The 22,536-nt window shown below is 45.0% G+C and overlaps 14 protein-coding genes across 14 annotated transcripts; 9 read left to right on the forward strand and 5 right to left on the reverse strand.

Annotated features, from left to right (window-relative positions):
• The first annotated feature begins 226 nt into the window (after positions 1-226).
• Positions 227-712, forward strand: LOC147066583 (histone H3). Its single transcript, XM_085955146.1, has one exon. It carries the CDS (start codon positions 273-275, stop codon positions 681-683), a length of 411 nt encoding a protein of 136 aa, XP_085811272.1. The 5' UTR covers positions 227-272; the 3' UTR covers positions 684-712.
• Positions 713-1,372: 660 nt separating this feature from the next.
• On the reverse strand, positions 1,373-1,950 carry LOC147066584 (histone H2A). Its single transcript, XM_085955136.1, has one exon. The coding sequence runs from the start codon at positions 1,874-1,876 to the stop codon at positions 1,502-1,504; it is 375 nt and encodes a 124-aa protein (XP_085811262.1). The 5' UTR covers positions 1,877-1,950; the 3' UTR covers positions 1,373-1,501.
• A 170-nt stretch (positions 1,951-2,120) lies between these two features.
• Positions 2,121-2,586, forward strand: LOC147066585 (histone H2B-like). The gene has a single exon (XM_085955135.1). The coding sequence runs from the start codon at positions 2,189-2,191 to the stop codon at positions 2,561-2,563; it is 375 nt and encodes a 124-aa protein (XP_085811261.1). The 5' UTR covers positions 2,121-2,188; the 3' UTR covers positions 2,564-2,586.
• Positions 2,587-4,229: 1,643 nt separating this feature from the next.
• LOC147066586 (uncharacterized) lies at positions 4,230-5,341 on the forward strand. Its single transcript, XM_085955134.1, has one exon. The coding sequence runs from the start codon at positions 4,355-4,357 to the stop codon at positions 5,060-5,062; it is 708 nt and encodes a 235-aa protein (XP_085811260.1). The 5' UTR covers positions 4,230-4,354; the 3' UTR covers positions 5,063-5,341.
• Positions 5,342-7,379: 2,038 nt separating this feature from the next.
• Positions 7,380-7,762, reverse strand: LOC147066587 (histone H4). Its single transcript, XM_085955132.1, has one exon. The coding sequence runs from the start codon at positions 7,698-7,700 to the stop codon at positions 7,389-7,391; it is 312 nt and encodes a 103-aa protein (XP_085811258.1). The 5' UTR covers positions 7,701-7,762; the 3' UTR covers positions 7,380-7,388.
• Positions 7,763-8,150: 388 nt separating this feature from the next.
• Positions 8,151-8,636, forward strand: LOC147066588 (histone H3). Its single transcript, XM_085955145.1, has one exon. The coding sequence runs from the start codon at positions 8,197-8,199 to the stop codon at positions 8,605-8,607; it is 411 nt and encodes a 136-aa protein (XP_085811271.1). The 5' UTR covers positions 8,151-8,196; the 3' UTR covers positions 8,608-8,636.
• Positions 8,637-9,296: 660 nt separating this feature from the next.
• Positions 9,297-9,874, reverse strand: LOC147066589 (histone H2A). The gene has a single exon (XM_085955139.1). The coding sequence runs from the start codon at positions 9,798-9,800 to the stop codon at positions 9,426-9,428; it is 375 nt and encodes a 124-aa protein (XP_085811265.1). The 5' UTR covers positions 9,801-9,874; the 3' UTR covers positions 9,297-9,425.
• Positions 9,875-10,044: 170 nt separating this feature from the next.
• On the forward strand, positions 10,045-10,510 carry LOC147066590 (histone H2B-like). The gene has a single exon (XM_085955138.1). The coding sequence runs from the start codon at positions 10,113-10,115 to the stop codon at positions 10,485-10,487; it is 375 nt and encodes a 124-aa protein (XP_085811264.1). The 5' UTR covers positions 10,045-10,112; the 3' UTR covers positions 10,488-10,510.
• Positions 10,511-12,153: 1,643 nt separating this feature from the next.
• Positions 12,154-13,265, forward strand: LOC147066591 (uncharacterized). Its single transcript, XM_085955137.1, has one exon. The coding sequence runs from the start codon at positions 12,279-12,281 to the stop codon at positions 12,984-12,986; it is 708 nt and encodes a 235-aa protein (XP_085811263.1). The 5' UTR covers positions 12,154-12,278; the 3' UTR covers positions 12,987-13,265.
• A 2,038-nt stretch (positions 13,266-15,303) lies between these two features.
• LOC147066592 (histone H4) lies at positions 15,304-15,686 on the reverse strand. Its single transcript, XM_085955133.1, has one exon. It carries the CDS (start codon positions 15,622-15,624, stop codon positions 15,313-15,315), a length of 312 nt encoding a protein of 103 aa, XP_085811259.1. The 5' UTR covers positions 15,625-15,686; the 3' UTR covers positions 15,304-15,312.
• A 260-nt stretch (positions 15,687-15,946) lies between these two features.
• LOC147066593 (histone H3) lies at positions 15,947-16,560 on the forward strand. The gene has a single exon (XM_085955142.1). It carries the CDS (start codon positions 16,121-16,123, stop codon positions 16,529-16,531), a length of 411 nt encoding a protein of 136 aa, XP_085811268.1. The 5' UTR covers positions 15,947-16,120; the 3' UTR covers positions 16,532-16,560.
• A 618-nt stretch (positions 16,561-17,178) lies between these two features.
• Positions 17,179-17,798, reverse strand: LOC147066594 (histone H2A). Its single transcript, XM_085955143.1, has one exon. It carries the CDS (start codon positions 17,722-17,724, stop codon positions 17,350-17,352), a length of 375 nt encoding a protein of 124 aa, XP_085811269.1. The 5' UTR covers positions 17,725-17,798; the 3' UTR covers positions 17,179-17,349.
• A 170-nt stretch (positions 17,799-17,968) lies between these two features.
• Positions 17,969-18,434, forward strand: LOC147066595 (histone H2B-like). Its single transcript, XM_085955144.1, has one exon. It carries the CDS (start codon positions 18,037-18,039, stop codon positions 18,409-18,411), a length of 375 nt encoding a protein of 124 aa, XP_085811270.1. The 5' UTR covers positions 17,969-18,036; the 3' UTR covers positions 18,412-18,434.
• Positions 18,435-20,077: 1,643 nt separating this feature from the next.
• Positions 20,078-21,189, forward strand: LOC147066596 (uncharacterized). The gene has a single exon (XM_085955140.1). The coding sequence runs from the start codon at positions 20,203-20,205 to the stop codon at positions 20,908-20,910; it is 708 nt and encodes a 235-aa protein (XP_085811266.1). The 5' UTR covers positions 20,078-20,202; the 3' UTR covers positions 20,911-21,189.
• The last annotated feature ends 1,347 nt before the right edge of the window (positions 21,190-22,536 follow it).

A 22,536-nucleotide genomic window follows, 5' to 3' on the forward strand; every position in this document is an offset into this window, starting at 1 on the left:
CAAAGCGAGTGCGCAATAAAGATAACGGCTATTAATAATAATTGCGGAATAGAATAAAAAAGGATATTTTAAAAAAAAATGAACTTTCAGGCAATATTTCGACCTCAAAACGATACGCCGACGAAAGTGATCACCCCCCACTGTTCCGCCGAAGGCGACCGCGTCGACCAATCGCAGCGAGCGGATCTCTCTATATAAGTCACCGAGTAGGGTCGCGCGCGCACTCCTCGTTGAACGCTCGTTTCAGAACCTACTACTTTGAAGAAGAAGACATGGCTCGTACCAAGCAGACTGCCCGAAAATCCACCGGCGGAAAAGCTCCCCGCAAACAGCTCGCCACGAAGGCCGCGAGGAAAAGCGCGCCGGCCACAGGAGGCGTGAAGAAGCCCCATCGTTACAGGCCCGGTACGGTCGCTCTCCGTGAGATCCGTCGCTATCAGAAGAGCACTGAGCTCCTCATCCGCAAGCTGCCCTTCCAGCGACTGGTGCGCGAGATCGCTCAAGATTTCAAGACCGATCTGCGCTTCCAGAGCTCCGCCGTCATGGCGCTGCAGGAGGCCAGCGAGGCGTACCTCGTCGGTCTATTCGAGGACACGAACCTTTGCGCCATCCACGCCAAACGCGTCACCATCATGCCCAAGGATATCCAGCTGGCGAGACGAATCCGCGGCGAACGCGCTTAAAAATTAAAAAAAATAATAATATTGTTATCATACCCATCTATCTATCTATCACAAAAGGCCCTTTTCAGGGCCGCAAATTTTTTGACATTCGAATGTTTACGCATCCGTGAGCGATCGATCGGTCGTTATGTGCCTGTAATAATAGTAGTATATTATTATACTACCTACTTGGCTATCTATTTTCCAAGTAAGTATAATATAATATCATTCTGCGTGTTCCACTATTTTTGGATAAATAGTTTTGTAAGTAATTTTGCGTCTGTTGTAATTGATCAATTGAACAGTCGATTAAATAAAATATACTTACCACCTAATAATATAATATAATAACGCAACGCGTGTGAGGTGAGATTCATCAAATAATATCTACCCTCATAATATTAATTAAACAGCCTCTTATCATATCTTACATAGATGCTCCTCACCTATATAAATAGGTACATATATCACAATCATTATCCTACAAAACTATTTAAACTACTGAAACCGCCACTCTTAACAAACAAGAGATCGACGCATCTCTATCTCCTCATGAATTACTACGAAATTATATACCTACTTTTTATTTTAGATGTATTTTCAAATATTGAATTTGCAGAACATTTATTGTAACATGGACAGTACTCTCTGTATTGCGCTAATACCTATAATAATAACAATTTCAATAATGTCCTACTGTCGATGAATAATGAGACACAATAACGAGCTCGACACGGATACGCTACCACTCGAATTTGAATAAAAATGGCGGCCCTGAAAAGGGCCTTTTGTACGACGATAGATGGATTAATATGCATGTAATCTTTATATTTTTTTTTTTACGCCTTCTTCTCAGTCTTCTTGGGCAAGAGCACCGCCTGGATGTTGGGCAGCACTCCTCCCTGGGCGATGGTGACGCCGGAGAGCAGCTTGTTCAGCTCCTCGTCGTTGCGGATGGCGAGCTGCAAATGACGAGGGATAATCCTGGTCTTCTTGTTGTCGCGGGCCGCGTTTCCCGCCAACTCGAGTACTTCGGCGGCGAGGTATTCCATGACGGCGGCCAGGTACACCGGCGCACCGGCACCCACCCTCTCGGCGTAGTTTCCCTTGCGCAGGAGCCTGTGTATGCGACCGACGGGGAACTGGAGTCCAGCGCGATTCGAACGAGACTTTGCCTTTCCCTTGACTTTACCGCCTTTTCCGCGACCAGACATGGCGAGACGGGGTAGTGTTGAAAATTAACTGTGCGAAAGAAGCGTCGACCTGAATCGACGGACGGTCCTTTGTCAAGTTTGCTTGAAAACTTTTTTTTGCGTTATTTTAGAATCGCGCGCGGTGCGGCCGCAGCGGGAGACGTGCGGCTCATAACGCGACTTGCAAAGCCGCGCGCCGATCGCTCTACACAGTGACCTGAAAGAGCGAGTCTAAGTTTGCGCGGGCATTCTCATTCGAGCCACCGCCGCCGATTGACACCGCGCACCTACCTAATCTATCTATCGTTATCGTAATACCCGTCGCCGATCATCATGCCGCCCAAGACTAGCGGAAAGGCCGCCAAGAAATCCGGCAAAGCCCAGAAGAACATCTCCAAGGGAGACAAGAAGAAGACAAAGAGGAGGAGGAAGGAGAGTTACGCAATCTACATCTACAAGGTGCTCAAGCAGGTGCACCCCGACACCGGAATCTCCAGTAAGGCGATGAGCATCATGAACAGCTTCGTCAACGACATCTTCGAGAGGATCGCCGCCGAAGCGTCGCGCCTCGCCCACTACAACAAGCGCTCCACCATCACCAGCAGGGAGATCCAGACCGCCGTCAGGCTCCTTCTGCCCGGAGAGCTCGCCAAGCACGCCGTCAGCGAAGGAACAAAGGCAGTCACCAAATACACCAGCTCCAAGTGAAGTCCATGAAGAAAGAATTATAAGCAAAGGCCCTTTTAAGGGCCGCCAATATTTTCAAATCGAATTGATCGAATCGCATGTTTCGCTATCAATATTTATGCCAGGCAGGAAAAATAAATCGACTGACCGCCCACCTATTGTAATAATAATACGAATATTTGTTACAATAATTATCTTGCATCTACGCTTATAATTATTATATCACTATCCAACACACCGTATTATTATAAACTAGACTAGATAACTAACTGAGCCCGCCACGAAGGATGATATGATATGATAGGAAAATAATAAGAATCGATGTATCTGTGAATAATTTTATTATTATTCAGTAATATACAACAATAAGTCATCATTATACTATTAATAATATTATCCATACATCTTAGGTGCATGGAATGCATGCGTGCGTGCGTGCATCTGAAAAAGAAAACATCACATTAGATTTAGGTACCTACATAACATGATATTACACATCTGTTTGTTATTTCATCGATCCTTCGATATGCGATACATAAATAATGCGAATCGGATAATTTTGCATCGTACGATAGATTTTATGTTACATACGTACATGACACACGGATTCGGGAATAGGGAATAGGGAATAGTTTATTCCGAATCCCCGATCGATATCTTAGAGTGATCTTCCTTCCAATGTCTTTATATTTGATTTCATATAGGTAGGTACTTGATAGTAACAAATAATGACATTTTTGTTGTCGGTTGTTATTGATGATTTCGGTTGCTATGGTTTTCTACTCTCATATTTCTGTCGTATGTATGCTTCGCATCGGTCATATTAAACGCACCCATAATATTATATCATATTATCATATTTAATTAATTAACTAACTATTTATTTACGATATTTCGCTTCACACTATCCATCCATCCATCCATCCATCTATCTATCTATCTATCGCGGGAGGGAGGGAGGCGCAGTGAGCGAGCGAGCGACCGATCGCGCCGTACCTATCGCAATCTATCGTTAGGTAACTAATTATTCGAATTGAACATTCTATTCTCGTGTCGTGCTTCCTTCTTCACCGTCGTGCACCGTGATACCGTGCACCATCGTCCGTCTGCTCGCCTGCTGCAGAACTTCGTGAACACCGCCGACTGCATCGAGCACCGCGGGGCCGCCGCCGTCGTCTTCGCCCGATACAGTAATGTTTGTATGCCGCGATCGTCTTGTGCTAACTCCGGCCGACTCGGGGGCGGATCGCGACGCCCGCGGGGGCGCCAGGGGCCCGCGGCCGATTGCAAACGCGAGAAGGTATATCGACGCGCCGGACGAAGGCTCGATCGTCGGAATCTGATAATTTTTAACGAATCTACGGCCATTTTCCCGACACGTTATGTGCGCGCGCGGACACAATTCCAATTTGAAACGCATCCCGCGAGCCCGAGGACAGACTCGCGACCATTCGCCCGCTTTGAAACGACAGACAGATCGGTGGGCGGCGCAACCGCCCACCCCTGAACCCCCTCGCTAGGGCGGCGGCTGCGAAAAATTGAAAAATATCGAGAGATCGAAGCAAAAATGCCGGTGCAATTCGTGACTAAAATCGCCGATCTAGACGAACGTCATCTCTGAGAGCGGCGTTCGCACATCGGTACTGCGGCACCCGTCTCGCTCTCGCCGTATACAATCCGCGAGCCGTTCGAGTCGTTTCACTCTAGCGCATCGTACAGATAGATAGCAAGCAGAATATACGCCGCGATATAATATAATATAATTTAATATTATATTTCATTCTATTATTCAATCAATCGAATAACGCAAAGATGGCAGATACAGCAGCACCCGTCACCGCTTCGCCGGTGCCCTCTACCCCCGCGAAGAAATCGGCAGCAGGCAAAGCCGCGAAGAAGCCCAAGGTCAAGCCGACGCATCCCAAGACCTCTGAGATGGTCAACAGCGCCATCAAAGAGCTGAAAGAGCGCGCCGGATCCTCCCTGCAGGCGATCAAAAAATACATCTCGGCCAACTACAAGGTGGACGCCGACAAGCTGGCGCCATTCATCAAGAAATACCTGAAGGGTGCCGTCGAATCCGGCGCCCTAGTGCAGACCAAAGGCAAGGGGGCCTCCGGTTCGTTCAAACTGGAAGCCGGCAAGGCCAAATCTGCGGGCGGCTCCGCCTCTGGCAAGAAGCCCGCCGCGAAGAAATCGCGCCCTGCCTCATCCAAGGAGAAGAAGGGCGCCGCGGCCGGCGGAGGCAAGTCTTCGGCCGCAGCCGCAAAGAAGAAGCCCGCGACCGCCATGAGAAAGTCGTCGGCTCCTCTCGAAACCGCGGCCAGATCGGCCGCAGCCGCCAAGAAAGCCGCCTCCCCCAAGAAGGCCGCCCCCGCCGCCAAGAAGGCCGCCAAGCCCAAGACCCCCACCAAGGCGAAGAAGTCAGCCAAGCCGCCCACCAAGAAGCCGAAGGCGCCTAAGCCCAAGAAGGCCGCTGCGAAGAAGCCCGCCGCGAAGAAAGCCGCTGCGAAGAAGTAAGAAGCCGCGATCGAATCTAATCTAATCATCACGATGACGATGATGCGACGACGGCAGCCCGGGAAGGGGGGTATCTCGGGTGGATGACGACGACGACAGTAGACGAGATGAATGAGGATAGAGATGGAGATGAATAATACGCGCTCGCTCGCATTTTATTGAAACAAAAGCCCTTTTCAGGGCTACCAACACAATTCAGGTGTCGACTGATATCGAACACGTAGATACGTCGTTATTTCTTTATTCAATTCGTATAGGTACTCCATACGTAAATTGCATAATATTATTACACTGTCTTATGTCAAGACGAATACTCACTCACCTAGCTAAAATTTAAAATTAACACTAAATTCATTTTTTTTTTTTTTTGTTGATTTGGTTAGGTTTGATTTGACTGAGTTAGGTTTGATTTGATTAAGTTAGGTTTGATGTGATCAGGTTAGGTTTGATTTGATCAGGTTAGGTTAGGTTTGATTTGATTTGATTAGGTTAGGTTTAATTTGATTAAGTTAGGTTTGATTTGATTAGGTTAGGTTTGATTTGACTGAGTTAGGTTTGATTTGATTAAGTTAGGTTTGATGTGATCAGGTTAGGTTTGATTTGATCAGGTTAGGTTTGATTTGATTAGGTTAGGTTTGATTTGATTGAGTTAGGTTTGATTTGGTTAGGTTAGGTTAGGTTTGATTTCATTAGGTTAGGTTTGATTTGATTAGGTTAAGTTTGATTTGCTTAGGTTAGATTTGATATCATTAGGTTAGGTTTGATTTGGTTAGGTTAGGTTTGATTTGATTAGGTTAGGTTTGATTTGGTTAGGTTAGGTTTGATTAGATTAGGTTAGGTTTGATTTGGTTAGGTTAGGTTTGATTTGGTTAGGTTAGGTTAGGTTTACCTAACCTAACCAAATCAAACCTAACCTAATAACCTAACCTAACCAAATCGAACCTAACCTAATCAAATCAAACCTAACCTAACCTAACCTAACCAAATCAAACCTAACTTAATCAAATCAAACCTAACCCAATCAAATCAAACCTAACCTGATCAAATCAAACCTAACCTAATCAAATCAAACCTAACTTAATCAAATCAAACCTAACCTAACCTAATCAAATCAAATCAAACCTAACCTAATCAAACCTAACCTAACCTAACCAAATCAAACCTAACTTAATCAAATCAAACCTAACCCAATCAAATCAAACCTAACCTGATCAAATCAAACCTAACATAATCAAATCAAACCAAACCCAATCAAACCTAACCAAATCAAACCTGACCTAATCAAATCAAACCTAACCTAACCAAATCAAACCTAACCTAATCAAATCAAACCTAACCTAACCAAATCAAACCTAACCTAATGATATCAAATCTAACCTAAGCAAATCAAACCTAACCTAATCAAATCAAACCAAACCTAACCTAATGATATCAAATCTAACCTAAGCAAATCAAACCTAACCTAATCAAATCAAATCAAACCTAACCTAATGATATCAAATCTAACCTAAGCAAATCAAACCTAACCTAATCAAATCAAACCTAACCTAATCAAATCAAACCTAACTTAATCAAATCAAACCTAACCTAAGCAAATCAAACCTAACCTAATCAAATCAAACCAAACCTAACCTAATGATATCAAATCTAACCTAAGCAAATCAAACCTAACCTAATGATATCAAATCTAACCTAAGCAAATCAAACCTAACCTAATCAAATCAAACCTAACCTAATCAAATCAAACCTAACTTAATCAAATCAAACCTAACCTAAGCAAATCAAACCTAACCTAAGCAAATCAAACCTAACCTAATCAAATCAAATCAAACCTAACCTAACCAAATCAAACCTAACCTAATGATATCAAATCTAACCTAACCTAAGCAAATCAAACCTAACCTAAGCAAATCAAACCTAACCTAATCAAATCAAACCTAACCTAATGAAATCAAACCTAACCTAACCAAATCTAACCTAACTTAATCAAATCAAATCTAACCTGTCAAAATCAAACCTAACCTAAGCAAATCAAACATATTTTCAGTTCAGAAACGTATAAAATAAATTGTATTTCACCTCCACCCTTCTATGCACACACCACTGCATGCATTATTACTGCGATACTATACGAATGCAAACGGATCGAACGAAATAGACATGGTGGCCCTGAAAAGGGCCGTTTGTATGCGAGTAGATAGATATATTCACATAATAATAGTTAAGCGGGCATAGCATTAAAACCAACCCACTCATCCATCATTATATTGTAGTAGTCAGTCTGTATTGTATCAAGACGAGATGGTATCGTATCGTATTGGCCAGCTTAGCCGCCGAAACCGTACAGGGTGCGACCCTGTCTCTTCAGGGCGTACACGACGTCCATGGCGGTGACGGTCTTCCTCTTCGCGTGCTCCGTGTAGGTGACGGCGTCCCTGATGACGTTCTCGAGGAACACCTTCAGGACTCCTCGGGTCTCTTCGTAAATCAAGCCAGATATGCGCTTGACTCCGCCGCGACGTGCCAGACGACGGATCGCAGGCTTCGTGATGCCCTGGATGTTATCGCGAAGAACCTTCCTGTGACGCTTGGCGCCACCTTTTCCCAATCCCTTTCCTCCTTTACCGCGACCGGTCATCTTGTATGCGTGTCAAAAAGTGGATGATGTCAAAAATCGAAACGATGCGATGCGCTCACTGCGGCCGCCAGACGAATTATGAATCTTTTAATTTTCTGACGTCTCTTTTTATAGACGCGCGTATGCGACGTCTCGCTCCCTTCCTTGCGAATTCAAGGCGCGGGCGAGTGCGTCTCGCTCTGGCGCGCCGCGGCGCAACCACGCCCAGTGCTGCGCATTTCGCGCAAAGCGAGTGCGCAATAAAGATAACGGCTATTAATAATAATTGCGGAATAGAATAAAAAAGGATATTTTAAAAAAAAATGAACTTTCAGGCAATATTTCGACCTCAAAACGATACGCCGACGAAAGTGATCACCCCCCACTGTTCCGCCGAAGGCGACCGCGTCGACCAATCGCAGCGAGCGGATCTCTCTATATAAGTCACCGAGTAGGGTCGCGCGCGCACTCCTCGTTGAACGCTCGTTTCAGAACCTACTACTTTGAAGAAGAAGACATGGCTCGTACCAAGCAGACTGCCCGAAAATCCACCGGCGGAAAAGCTCCCCGCAAACAGCTCGCCACGAAGGCCGCGAGGAAAAGCGCGCCGGCCACAGGAGGCGTGAAGAAGCCCCATCGTTACAGGCCCGGTACGGTCGCTCTCCGTGAGATCCGTCGCTATCAGAAGAGCACTGAGCTCCTCATCCGCAAGCTGCCCTTCCAGCGACTGGTGCGCGAGATCGCTCAAGATTTCAAGACCGATCTGCGCTTCCAGAGCTCCGCCGTCATGGCGCTGCAGGAGGCCAGCGAGGCGTACCTCGTCGGTCTATTCGAGGACACGAACCTTTGCGCCATCCACGCCAAACGCGTCACCATCATGCCCAAGGATATCCAGCTGGCGAGACGAATCCGCGGCGAACGCGCTTAAAAATTAAAAAAAATAATAATATTGTTATCATACCCATCTATCTATCTATCACAAAAGGCCCTTTTCAGGGCCGCAAATTTTTTGACATTCGAATGTTTACGCATCCGTGAGCGATCGATCGGTCGTTATGTGCCTGTAATAATAGTAGTATATTATTATACTACCTACTTGGCTATCTATTTTCCAAGTAAGTATAATATAATATCATTCTGCGTGTTCCACTATTTTTGGATAAATAGTTTTGTAAGTAATTTTGCGTCTGTTGTAATTGATCAATTGAACAGTCGATTAAATAAAATATACTTACCACCTAATAATATAATATAATAACGCAACGCGTGTGAGGTGAGATTCATCAAATAATATCTACCCTCATAATATTAATTAAACAGCCTCTTATCATATCTTACATAGATGCTCCTCACCTATATAAATAGGTACATATATCACAATCATTATCCTACAAAACTATTTAAACTACTGAAACCGCCACTCTTAACAAACAAGAGATCGACGCATCTCTATCTCCTCATGAATTACTACGAAATTATATACCTACTTTTTATTTTAGATGTATTTTCAAATATTGAATTTGCAGAACATTTATTGTAACATGGACAGTACTCTCTGTATTGCGCTAATACCTATAATAATAACAATTTCAATAATGTCCTACTGTCGATGAATAATGAGACACAATAACGAGCTCGACACGGATACGCTACCACTCGAATTTGAATAAAAATGGCGGCCCTGAAAAGGGCCTTTTGTACGACGATAGATGGATTAATATGCATGTAATCTTTATATTTTTTTTTTTACGCCTTCTTCTCAGTCTTCTTGGGCAAGAGCACCGCCTGGATGTTGGGCAGCACTCCTCCCTGGGCGATGGTGACGCCGGAGAGCAGCTTGTTCAGCTCCTCGTCGTTGCGGATGGCGAGCTGCAAATGACGAGGGATAATCCTGGTCTTCTTGTTGTCGCGGGCCGCGTTTCCCGCCAACTCGAGTACTTCGGCGGCGAGGTATTCCATGACGGCGGCCAGGTACACCGGCGCACCGGCACCCACCCTCTCGGCGTAGTTTCCCTTGCGCAGGAGCCTGTGTATGCGACCGACGGGGAACTGGAGTCCAGCGCGATTCGAACGAGACTTTGCCTTTCCCTTGACTTTACCGCCTTTTCCGCGACCAGACATGGCGAGACGGGGTAGTGTTGAAAATTAACTGTGCGAAAGAAGCGTCGACCTGAATCGACGGACGGTCCTTTGTCAAGTTTGCTTGAAAACTTTTTTTTGCGTTATTTTAGAATCGCGCGCGGTGCGGCCGCAGCGGGAGACGTGCGGCTCATAACGCGACTTGCAAAGCCGCGCGCCGATCGCTCTACACAGTGACCTGAAAGAGCGAGTCTAAGTTTGCGCGGGCATTCTCATTCGAGCCACCGCCGCCGATTGACACCGCGCACCTACCTAATCTATCTATCGTTATCGTAATACCCGTCGCCGATCATCATGCCGCCCAAGACTAGCGGAAAGGCCGCCAAGAAATCCGGCAAAGCCCAGAAGAACATCTCCAAGGGAGACAAGAAGAAGACAAAGAGGAGGAGGAAGGAGAGTTACGCAATCTACATCTACAAGGTGCTCAAGCAGGTGCACCCCGACACCGGAATCTCCAGTAAGGCGATGAGCATCATGAACAGCTTCGTCAACGACATCTTCGAGAGGATCGCCGCCGAAGCGTCGCGCCTCGCCCACTACAACAAGCGCTCCACCATCACCAGCAGGGAGATCCAGACCGCCGTCAGGCTCCTTCTGCCCGGAGAGCTCGCCAAGCACGCCGTCAGCGAAGGAACAAAGGCAGTCACCAAATACACCAGCTCCAAGTGAAGTCCATGAAGAAAGAATTATAAGCAAAGGCCCTTTTAAGGGCCGCCAATATTTTCAAATCGAATTGATCGAATCGCATGTTTCGCTATCAATATTTATGCCAGGCAGGAAAAATAAATCGACTGACCGCCCACCTATTGTAATAATAATACGAATATTTGTTACAATAATTATCTTGCATCTACGCTTATAATTATTATATCACTATCCAACACACCGTATTATTATAAACTAGACTAGATAACTAACTGAGCCCGCCACGAAGGATGATATGATATGATAGGAAAATAATAAGAATCGATGTATCTGTGAATAATTTTATTATTATTCAGTAATATACAACAATAAGTCATCATTATACTATTAATAATATTATCCATACATCTTAGGTGCATGGAATGCATGCGTGCGTGCGTGCATCTGAAAAAGAAAACATCACATTAGATTTAGGTACCTACATAACATGATATTACACATCTGTTTGTTATTTCATCGATCCTTCGATATGCGATACATAAATAATGCGAATCGGATAATTTTGCATCGTACGATAGATTTTATGTTACATACGTACATGACACACGGATTCGGGAATAGGGAATAGGGAATAGTTTATTCCGAATCCCCGATCGATATCTTAGAGTGATCTTCCTTCCAATGTCTTTATATTTGATTTCATATAGGTAGGTACTTGATAGTAACAAATAATGACATTTTTGTTGTCGGTTGTTATTGATGATTTCGGTTGCTATGGTTTTCTACTCTCATATTTCTGTCGTATGTATGCTTCGCATCGGTCATATTAAACGCACCCATAATATTATATCATATTATCATATTTAATTAATTAACTAACTATTTATTTACGATATTTCGCTTCACACTATCCATCCATCCATCCATCCATCTATCTATCTATCTATCGCGGGAGGGAGGGAGGCGCAGTGAGCGAGCGAGCGACCGATCGCGCCGTACCTATCGCAATCTATCGTTAGGTAACTAATTATTCGAATTGAACATTCTATTCTCGTGTCGTGCTTCCTTCTTCACCGTCGTGCACCGTGATACCGTGCACCATCGTCCGTCTGCTCGCCTGCTGCAGAACTTCGTGAACACCGCCGACTGCATCGAGCACCGCGGGGCCGCCGCCGTCGTCTTCGCCCGATACAGTAATGTTTGTATGCCGCGATCGTCTTGTGCTAACTCCGGCCGACTCGGGGGCGGATCGCGACGCCCGCGGGGGCGCCAGGGGCCCGCGGCCGATTGCAAACGCGAGAAGGTATATCGACGCGCCGGACGAAGGCTCGATCGTCGGAATCTGATAATTTTTAACGAATCTACGGCCATTTTCCCGACACGTTATGTGCGCGCGCGGACACAATTCCAATTTGAAACGCATCCCGCGAGCCCGAGGACAGACTCGCGACCATTCGCCCGCTTTGAAACGACAGACAGATCGGTGGGCGGCGCAACCGCCCACCCCTGAACCCCCTCGCTAGGGCGGCGGCTGCGAAAAATTGAAAAATATCGAGAGATCGAAGCAAAAATGCCGGTGCAATTCGTGACTAAAATCGCCGATCTAGACGAACGTCATCTCTGAGAGCGGCGTTCGCACATCGGTACTGCGGCACCCGTCTCGCTCTCGCCGTATACAATCCGCGAGCCGTTCGAGTCGTTTCACTCTAGCGCATCGTACAGATAGATAGCAAGCAGAATATACGCCGCGATATAATATAATATAATTTAATATTATATTTCATTCTATTATTCAATCAATCGAATAACGCAAAGATGGCAGATACAGCAGCACCCGTCACCGCTTCGCCGGTGCCCTCTACCCCCGCGAAGAAATCGGCAGCAGGCAAAGCCGCGAAGAAGCCCAAGGTCAAGCCGACGCATCCCAAGACCTCTGAGATGGTCAACAGCGCCATCAAAGAGCTGAAAGAGCGCGCCGGATCCTCCCTGCAGGCGATCAAAAAATACATCTCGGCCAACTACAAGGTGGACGCCGACAAGCTGGCGCCATTCATCAAGAAATACCTGAAGGGTGCCGTCGAATCCGGCGCCCTAGTGCAGACCAAAGGCAAGGGGGCCTCCGGTTCGTTCAAACTGGAAGCCGGCAAGGCCAAATCTGCGGGCGGCTCCGCCTCTGGCAAGAAGCCCGCCGCGAAGAAATCGCGCCCTGCCTCATCCAAGGAGAAGAAGGGCGCCGCGGCCGGCGGAGGCAAGTCTTCGGCCGCAGCCGCAAAGAAGAAGCCCGCGACCGCCATGAGAAAGTCGTCGGCTCCTCTCGAAACCGCGGCCAGATCGGCCGCAGCCGCCAAGAAAGCCGCCTCCCCCAAGAAGGCCGCCCCCGCCGCCAAGAAGGCCGCCAAGCCCAAGACCCCCACCAAGGCGAAGAAGTCAGCCAAGCCGCCCACCAAGAAGCCGAAGGCGCCTAAGCCCAAGAAGGCCGCTGCGAAGAAGCCCGCCGCGAAGAAAGCCGCTGCGAAGAAGTAAGAAGCCGCGATCGAATCTAATCTAATCATCACGATGACGATGATGCGACGACGGCAGCCCGGGAAGGGGGGTATCTCGGGTGGATGACGACGACGACAGTAGACGAGATGAATGAGGATAGAGATGGAGATGAATAATACGCGCTCGCTCGCATTTTATTGAAACAAAAGCCCTTTTCAGGGCTACCAACACAATTCAGGTGTCGACTGATATCGAACACGTAGATACGTCGTTATTTCTTTATTCAATTCGTATAGGTACTCCATACGTAAATTGCATAATATTATTACACTGTCTTATGTCAAGACGAATACTCACTCACCTAGCTAAAATTTAAAATTAACACTAAATTCATTTTTTTTTTTTTTTGTTGATTTGGTTAGGTTTGATTTGACTGAGTTAGGTTTGATTTGATTAAGTTAGGTTTGATGTGATCAGGTTAGGTTTGATTTGATCAGGTTAGGTTAGGTTTGATTTGATTTGATTAGGTTAGGTTTAATTTGATTAAGTTAGGTTTGATTTGATTAGGTTAGGTTTGATTTGACTGAGTTAGGTTTGATTTGATTAAGTTAGGTTTGATGTGATCAGGTTAGGTTTGATTTGATCAGGTTAGGTTTGATTTGATTAGGTTAGGTTTGATTTGATTGAGTTAGGTTTGATTTGGTTAGGTTAGGTTAGGTTTGATTTCATTAGGTTAGGTTTGATTTGATTAGGTTAAGTTTGATTTGCTTAGGTTAGATTTGATATCATTAGGTTAGGTTTGATTTGGTTAGGTTAGGTTTGATTTGATTAGGTTAGGTTTGATTTGGTTAGGTTAGGTTTGATTAGATTAGGTTAGGTTTGATTTGGTTAGGTTAGGTTTGATTTGGTTAGGTTAGGTTAGGTTTACCTAACCTAACCAAATCAAACCTAACCTAATAACCTAACCTAACCAAATCGAACCTAACCTAATCAAATCAAACCTAACCTAACCTAACCTAACCAAATCAAACCTAACTTAATCAAATCAAACCTAACCCAATCAAATCAAACCTAACCTGATCAAATCAAACCTAACCTAATCAAATCAAACCTAACTTAATCAAATCAAACCTAACCTAACCTAATCAAATCAAATCAAACCTAACCTAATCAAACCTAACCTAACCTAACCAAATCAAACCTAACTTAATCAAATCAAACCTAACCCAATCAAATCAAACCTAACCTGATCAAATCAAACCTAACATAATCAAATCAAACCAAACCCAATCAAACCTAACCAAATCAAACCTGACCTAATCAAATCAAACCTAACCTAACCAAATCAAACCTAACCTAATCAAATCAAACCTAACCTAACCAAATCAAACCTAACCTAATGATATCAAATCTAACCTAAGCAAATCAAACCTAACCTAATCAAATCAAACCAAACCTAACCTAATGATATCAAATCTAACCTAAGCAAATCAAACCTAACCTAATCAAATCAAATCAAACCTAACCTAATGATATCAAATCTAACCTAAGCAAATCAAACCTAACCTAATCAAATCAAACCTAACCTAATCAAATCAAACCTAACTTAATCAAATCAAACCTAACCTAAGCAAATCAAACCTAACCTAATCAAATCAAACCAAACCTAACCTAATGATATCAAATCTAACCTAAGCAAATCAAACCTAACCTAATGATATCAAATCTAACCTAAGCAAATCAAACCTAACCTAATCAAATCAAACCTAACCTAATCAAATCAAACCTAACTTAATCAAATCAAACCTAACCTAAGCAAATCAAACCTAACCTAAGCAAATCAAACCTAACCTAATCAAATCAAATCAAACCTAACCTAACCAAATCAAACCTAACCTAATGATATCAAATCTAACCTAACCTAAGCAAATCAAACCTAACCTAAGCAAATCAAACCTAACCTAATCAAATCAAACCTAACCTAATGAAATCAAACCTAACCTAACCAAATCTAACCTAACTTAATCAAATCAAATCTAACCTGTCAAAATCAAACCTAACCTAAGCAAATCAAACATATTTTCAGTTCAGAAACGTATAAAATAAATTGTATTTCACCTCCACCCTTCTATGCACACACCACTGCATGCATTATTACTGCGATACTATACGAATGCAAACGGATCGAACGAAATAGACATGGTGGCCCTGAAAAGGGCCGTTTGTATGCGAGTAGATAGATATATTCACATAATAATAGTTAAGCGGGCATAGCATTAAAACCAACCCACTCATCCATCATTATATTGTAGTAGTCAGTCTGTATTGTATCAAGACGAGATGGTATCGTATCGTATTGGCCAGCTTAGCCGCCGAAACCGTACAGGGTGCGACCCTGTCTCTTCAGGGCGTACACGACGTCCATGGCGGTGACGGTCTTCCTCTTCGCGTGCTCCGTGTAGGTGACGGCGTCCCTGATGACGTTCTCGAGGAACACCTTCAGGACTCCTCGGGTCTCTTCGTAAATCAAGCCAGATATGCGCTTGACTCCGCCGCGACGTGCCAGACGACGGATCGCAGGCTTCGTGATGCCCTGGATGTTATCGCGAAGAACCTTCCTGTGACGCTTGGCGCCACCTTTTCCCAATCCCTTTCCTCCTTTACCGCGACCGGTCATCTTGTATGCGTGTCAAAAAGTGGATGATGTCAAAAATCGAAACGATGCGATGCGCTCACTGCGGCCGCCAGACGAATTATGAATCTTTTAATTTTCTGACGTCTCTTTTTATAGACGCGCGTATGCGACGTCTCGCTCCCTTCCTTGCGAATTCAAGGCGCGGGCGAGTGCGTCTCGCTCTGGCGCGCCGCGGCGCAACCACGCCCAGTGCTGCGCATTTCGCGCAAAGCGAGTGCGCAATAAAGATAACGGCTATTAATAATAATTGCGGAATAGAATAAAAAAGGATATTTTAAAAAAAAATGAACTTTCAGGCAATATTTCGACCTCAAAACGATACGCCGACGAAAGTGATCACCCCCCACTGTTCCGCCGAAGGCGACCGCGTCGACCAATCGCAGCGAGCGGATCTCTCTATATAAGTCACCGAGTAGGGTCGCGCGCGCACTCCTCGTTGAACGCTCGTTTCAGAACCTACTACTTTGAAGAAGAAGACATGGCTCGTACCAAGCAGACTGCCCGAAAATCCACCGGCGGAAAAGCTCCCCGCAAACAGCTCGCCACGAAGGCCGCGAGGAAAAGCGCGCCGGCCACAGGAGGCGTGAAGAAGCCCCATCGTTACAGGCCCGGTACGGTCGCTCTCCGTGAGATCCGTCGCTATCAGAAGAGCACTGAGCTCCTCATCCGCAAGCTGCCCTTCCAGCGACTGGTGCGCGAGATCGCTCAAGATTTCAAGACCGATCTGCGCTTCCAGAGCTCCGCCGTCATGGCGCTGCAGGAGGCCAGCGAGGCGTACCTCGTCGGTCTATTCGAGGACACGAACCTTTGCGCCATCCACGCCAAACGCGTCACCATCATGCCCAAGGATATCCAGCTGGCGAGACGAATCCGCGGCGAACGCGCTTAAAAATTAAAAAAAATAATAATATTGTTATCATACCCATCTATCTATCTATCACAAAAGGCCCTTTTCAGGGCCGCAAATTTTTTGACATTCGAATGTTTACGCATCCGTGAGCGATCGATCGGTCGTTATGTGCCTGTAATAATAGTAGTATATTATTATACTACCTACTTGGCTATCTATTTTCCAAGTAAGTATAATATAATATCATTCTGCGTGTTCCACTATTTTTGGATAAATAGTTTTGTAAGTAATTTTGCGTCTGTTGTAATTGATCAATTGAACAGTCGATTAAATAAAATATACTTACCACCTAATAATATAATATAATAACGCAACGCGTGTGAGGTGAGATTCATCAAATAATATCTACCCTCATAATATTAATTAAACAGCCTCTTATCATATCTTACATAGATGCTCCTCACCTATATAAATAGGTACATATATCACAATCATTATCCTACAAAACTATTTAAACTACTGAAACCGCCACTCTTAACAAACAAGAGATCGACGCATCTCTATCTCCTCATGAATTACTACGAAATTATATACCTACTTTTTATTTTAGATGTATTTTCAAATATTGAATTTGCAGAACATTTATTGTAACATGGACAGTACTCTCTGTATTGCGCTAATACCTATAATAATAACAATTTCAATAATGTCCTACTGTCGATGAATAATGAGACACAATAACGAGCTCGACACGGATACGCTACCACTCGAATTTGAATAAAAATGGCGGCCCTGAAAAGGGCCTTTTGTACGACGATAGATGGATTAATATGCATGTAATCTTTATATTTTTTTTTTTACGCCTTCTTCTCAGTCTTCTTGGGCAAGAGCACCGCCTGGATGTTGGGCAGCACTCCTCCCTGGGCGATGGTGACGCCGGAGAGCAGCTTGTTCAGCTCCTCGTCGTTGCGGATGGCGAGCTGCAAATGACGAGGGATAATCCTGGTCTTCTTGTTGTCGCGGGCCGCGTTTCCCGCCAACTCGAGTACTTCGGCGGCGAGGTATTCCATGACGGCGGCCAGGTACACCGGCGCACCGGCACCCACCCTCTCGGCGTAGTTTCCCTTGCGCAGGAGCCTGTGTATGCGACCGACGGGGAACTGGAGTCCAGCGCGATTCGAACGAGACTTTGCCTTTCCCTTGACTTTACCGCCTTTTCCGCGACCAGACATGGCGAGACGGGGTAGTGTTGAAAATTAACTGTGCGAAAGAAGCGTCGACCTGAATCGACGGACGGTCCTTTGTCAAGTTTGCTTGAAAACTTTTTTTTGCGTTATTTTAGAATCGCGCGCGGTGCGGCCGCAGCGGGAGACGTGCGGCTCATAACGCGACTTGCAAAGCCGCGCGCCGATCGCTCTACACAGTGACCTGAAAGAGCGAGTCTAAGTTTGCGCGGGCATTCTCATTCGAGCCACCGCCGCCGATTGACACCGCGCACCTACCTAATCTATCTATCGTTATCGTAATACCCGTCGCCGATCATCATGCCGCCCAAGACTAGCGGAAAGGCCGCCAAGAAATCCGGCAAAGCCCAGAAGAACATCTCCAAGGGAGACAAGAAGAAGACAAAGAGGAGGAGGAAGGAGAGTTACGCAATCTACATCTACAAGGTGCTCAAGCAGGTGCACCCCGACACCGGAATCTCCAGTAAGGCGATGAGCATCATGAACAGCTTCGTCAACGACATCTTCGAGAGGATCGCCGCCGAAGCGTCGCGCCTCGCCCACTACAACAAGCGCTCCACCATCACCAGCAGGGAGATCCAGACCGCCGTCAGGCTCCTTCTGCCCGGAGAGCTCGCCAAGCACGCCGTCAGCGAAGGAACAAAGGCAGTCACCAAATACACCAGCTCCAAGTGAAGTCCATGAAGAAAGAATTATAAGCAAAGGCCCTTTTAAGGGCCGCCAATATTTTCAAATCGAATTGATCGAATCGCATGTTTCGCTATCAATATTTATGCCAGGCAGGAAAAATAAATCGACTGACCGCCCACCTATTGTAATAATAATACGAATATTTGTTACAATAATTATCTTGCATCTACGCTTATAATTATTATATCACTATCCAACACACCGTATTATTATAAACTAGACTAGATAACTAACTGAGCCCGCCACGAAGGATGATATGATATGATAGGAAAATAATAAGAATCGATGTATCTGTGAATAATTTTATTATTATTCAGTAATATACAACAATAAGTCATCATTATACTATTAATAATATTATCCATACATCTTAGGTGCATGGAATGCATGCGTGCGTGCGTGCATCTGAAAAAGAAAACATCACATTAGATTTAGGTACCTACATAACATGATATTACACATCTGTTTGTTATTTCATCGATCCTTCGATATGCGATACATAAATAATGCGAATCGGATAATTTTGCATCGTACGATAGATTTTATGTTACATACGTACATGACACACGGATTCGGGAATAGGGAATAGGGAATAGTTTATTCCGAATCCCCGATCGATATCTTAGAGTGATCTTCCTTCCAATGTCTTTATATTTGATTTCATATAGGTAGGTACTTGATAGTAACAAATAATGACATTTTTGTTGTCGGTTGTTATTGATGATTTCGGTTGCTATGGTTTTCTACTCTCATATTTCTGTCGTATGTATGCTTCGCATCGGTCATATTAAACGCACCCATAATATTATATCATATTATCATATTTAATTAATTAACTAACTATTTATTTACGATATTTCGCTTCACACTATCCATCCATCCATCCATCCATCTATCTATCTATCTATCGCGGGAGGGAGGGAGGCGCAGTGAGCGAGCGAGCGACCGATCGCGCCGTACCTATCGCAATCTATCGTTAGGTAACTAATTATTCGAATTGAACATTCTATTCTCGTGTCGTGCTTCCTTCTTCACCGTCGTGCACCGTGATACCGTGCACCATCGTCCGTCTGCTCGCCTGCTGCAGAACTTCGTGAACACCGCCGACTGCATCGAGCACCGCGGGGCCGCCGCCGTCGTCTTCGCCCGATACAGTAATGTTTGTATGCCGCGATCGTCTTGTGCTAACTCCGGCCGACTCGGGGGCGGATCGCGACGCCCGCGGGGGCGCCAGGGGCCCGCGGCCGATTGCAAACGCGAGAAGGTATATCGACGCGCCGGACGAAGGCTCGATCGTCGGAATCTGATAATTTTTAACGAATCTACGGCCATTTTCCCGACACGTTATGTGCGCGCGCGGACACAATTCCAATTTGAAACGCATCCCGCGAGCCCGAGGACAGACTCGCGACCATTCGCCCGCTTTGAAACGACAGACAGATCGGTGGGCGGCGCAACCGCCCACCCCTGAACCCCCTCGCTAGGGCGGCGGCTGCGAAAAATTGAAAAATATCGAGAGATCGAAGCAAAAATGCCGGTGCAATTCGTGACTAAAATCGCCGATCTAGACGAACGTCATCTCTGAGAGCGGCGTTCGCACATCGGTACTGCGGCACCCGTCTCGCTCTCGCCGTATACAATCCGCGAGCCGTTCGAGTCGTTTCACTCTAGCGCATCGTACAGATAGATAGCAAGCAGAATATACGCCGCGATATAATATAATATAATTTAATATTATATTTCATTCTATTATTCAATCAATCGAATAACGCAAAGATGGCAGATACAGCAGCACCCGTCACCGCTTCGCCGGTGCCCTCTACCCCCGCGAAGAAATCGGCAGCAGGCAAAGCCGCGAAGAAGCCCAAGGTCAAGCCGACGCATCCCAAGACCTCTGAGATGGTCAACAGCGCCATCAAAGAGCTGAAAGAGCGCGCCGGATCCTCCCTGCAGGCGATCAAAAAATACATCTCGGCCAACTACAAGGTGGACGCCGACAAGCTGGCGCCATTCATCAAGAAATACCTGAAGGGTGCCGTCGAATCCGGCGCCCTAGTGCAGACCAAAGGCAAGGGGGCCTCCGGTTCGTTCAAACTGGAAGCCGGCAAGGCCAAATCTGCGGGCGGCTCCGCCTCTGGCAAGAAGCCCGCCGCGAAGAAATCGCGCCCTGCCTCATCCAAGGAGAAGAAGGGCGCCGCGGCCGGCGGAGGCAAGTCTTCGGCCGCAGCCGCAAAGAAGAAGCCCGCGACCGCCATGAGAAAGTCGTCGGCTCCTCTCGAAACCGCGGCCAGATCGGCCGCAGCCGCCAAGAAAGCCGCCTCCCCCAAGAAGGCCGCCCCCGCCGCCAAGAAGGCCGCCAAGCCCAAGACCCCCACCAAGGCGAAGAAGTCAGCCAAGCCGCCCACCAAGAAGCCGAAGGCGCCTAAGCCCAAGAAGGCCGCTGCGAAGAAGCCCGCCGCGAAGAAAGCCGCTGCGAAGAAGTAAGAAGCCGCGATCGAATCTAATCTAATCATCACGATGACGATGATGCGACGACGGCAGCCCGGGAAGGGGGGTATCTCGGGTGGATGACGACGACGACAGTAGACGAGATGAATGAGGATAGAGATGGAGATGAATAATACGCGCTCGCTCGCATTTTATTGAAACAAAAGCCCTTTTCAGGGCTACCAACACAATTCAGGTGTCGACTGATATCGAACACGTAGATACGTCGTTATTTCTTTATTCAATTCGTATAGGTACTCCATACGTAAATTGCATAATATTATTACACTGTCTTATGTCAAGACGAATACTCACTCACCTAGCTAAAATTTAAAATTAACACTAAATTCATTTTTTTTTTTTTTTGTTGATTTGGTTAGGTTTGATTTGACTGAGTTAGGTTTGATTTGATTAAGTTAGGTTTGATGTGATCAGGTTAGGTTTGATTTGATCAGGTTAGGTTAGGTTTGATTTGATTTGATTAGGTTAGGTTTAATTTGATTAAGTTAGGTTTGATTTGATTAGGTTAGGTTTGATTTGACTGAGTTAGGTTTGATTTGATTAAGTTAGGTTTGATGTGATCAGGTTAGGTTTGATTTGATCAGGTTAGGTTTGATTTGATTAGGTTAGGTTTGATTTGATTGAGTTAGGTTTGATTTGGTTAGGTTAGGTTAGGTTTGATTTCATTAGGTTAGGTTTGATTTGATTAGGTTAAGTTTGATTTGCTTAGGTTAGATTTGATATCATTAGGTTAGGTTTGATTTGGTTAGGTTAGGTTTGATTTGATTAGGTTAGGTTTGATTTGGTTAGGTTAGGTTTGATTAGATTAGGTTAGGTTTGATTTGGTTAGGTTAGGTTTGATTTGGTTAGGTTAGGTTAGGTTTACCTAACCTAACCAAATCAAACCTAACCTAATAACCTAACCTAACCAAATCGAACCTAACCTAATCAAATCAAACCTAACCTAACCTAACCTAACCAAATCAAACCTAACTTAATCAAATCAAACCTAACCCAATCAAATCAAACCTAACCTGATCAAATCAAACCTAACCTAATCAAATCAAACCTAACTTAATCAAATCAAACCTAACCTAACCTAATCAAATCAAATCAAACCTAACCTAATCAAACCTAACCTAACCTAACCAAATCAAACCTAACTTAATCAAATCAAACCTAACCCAATCAAATCAAACCTAACCTGATCAAATCAAACCTAACATAATCAAATCAAACCAAACCCAATCAAACCTAACCAAATCAAACCTGACCTAATCAAATCAAACCTAACCTAACCAAATCAAACCTAACCTAATCAAATCAAACCTAACCTAACCAAATCAAACCTAACCTAATGATATCAAATCTAACCTAAGCAAATCAAACCTAACCTAATCAAATCAAACCAAACCTAACCTAATGATATCAAATCTAACCTAAGCAAATCAAACCTAACCTAATCAAATCAAATCAAACCTAACCTAATGATATCAAATCTAACCTAAGCAAATCAAACCTAACCTAATCAAATCAAACCTAACCTAATCAAATCAAACCTAACTTAATCAAATCAAACCTAACCTAAGCAAATCAAACCTAACCTAATCAAATCAAACCAAA

The sequence above is a fragment of the Rhyacophila brunnea genome, unplaced genomic scaffold (genome assembly GCF_057557595.1).
Source record: "Rhyacophila brunnea isolate RB1 unplaced genomic scaffold, BYU_Rbru_1.0 scaffold_472, whole genome shotgun sequence".
NCBI lineage: Eukaryota > Metazoa > Arthropoda > Insecta > Trichoptera > Rhyacophilidae > Rhyacophila > Rhyacophila brunnea.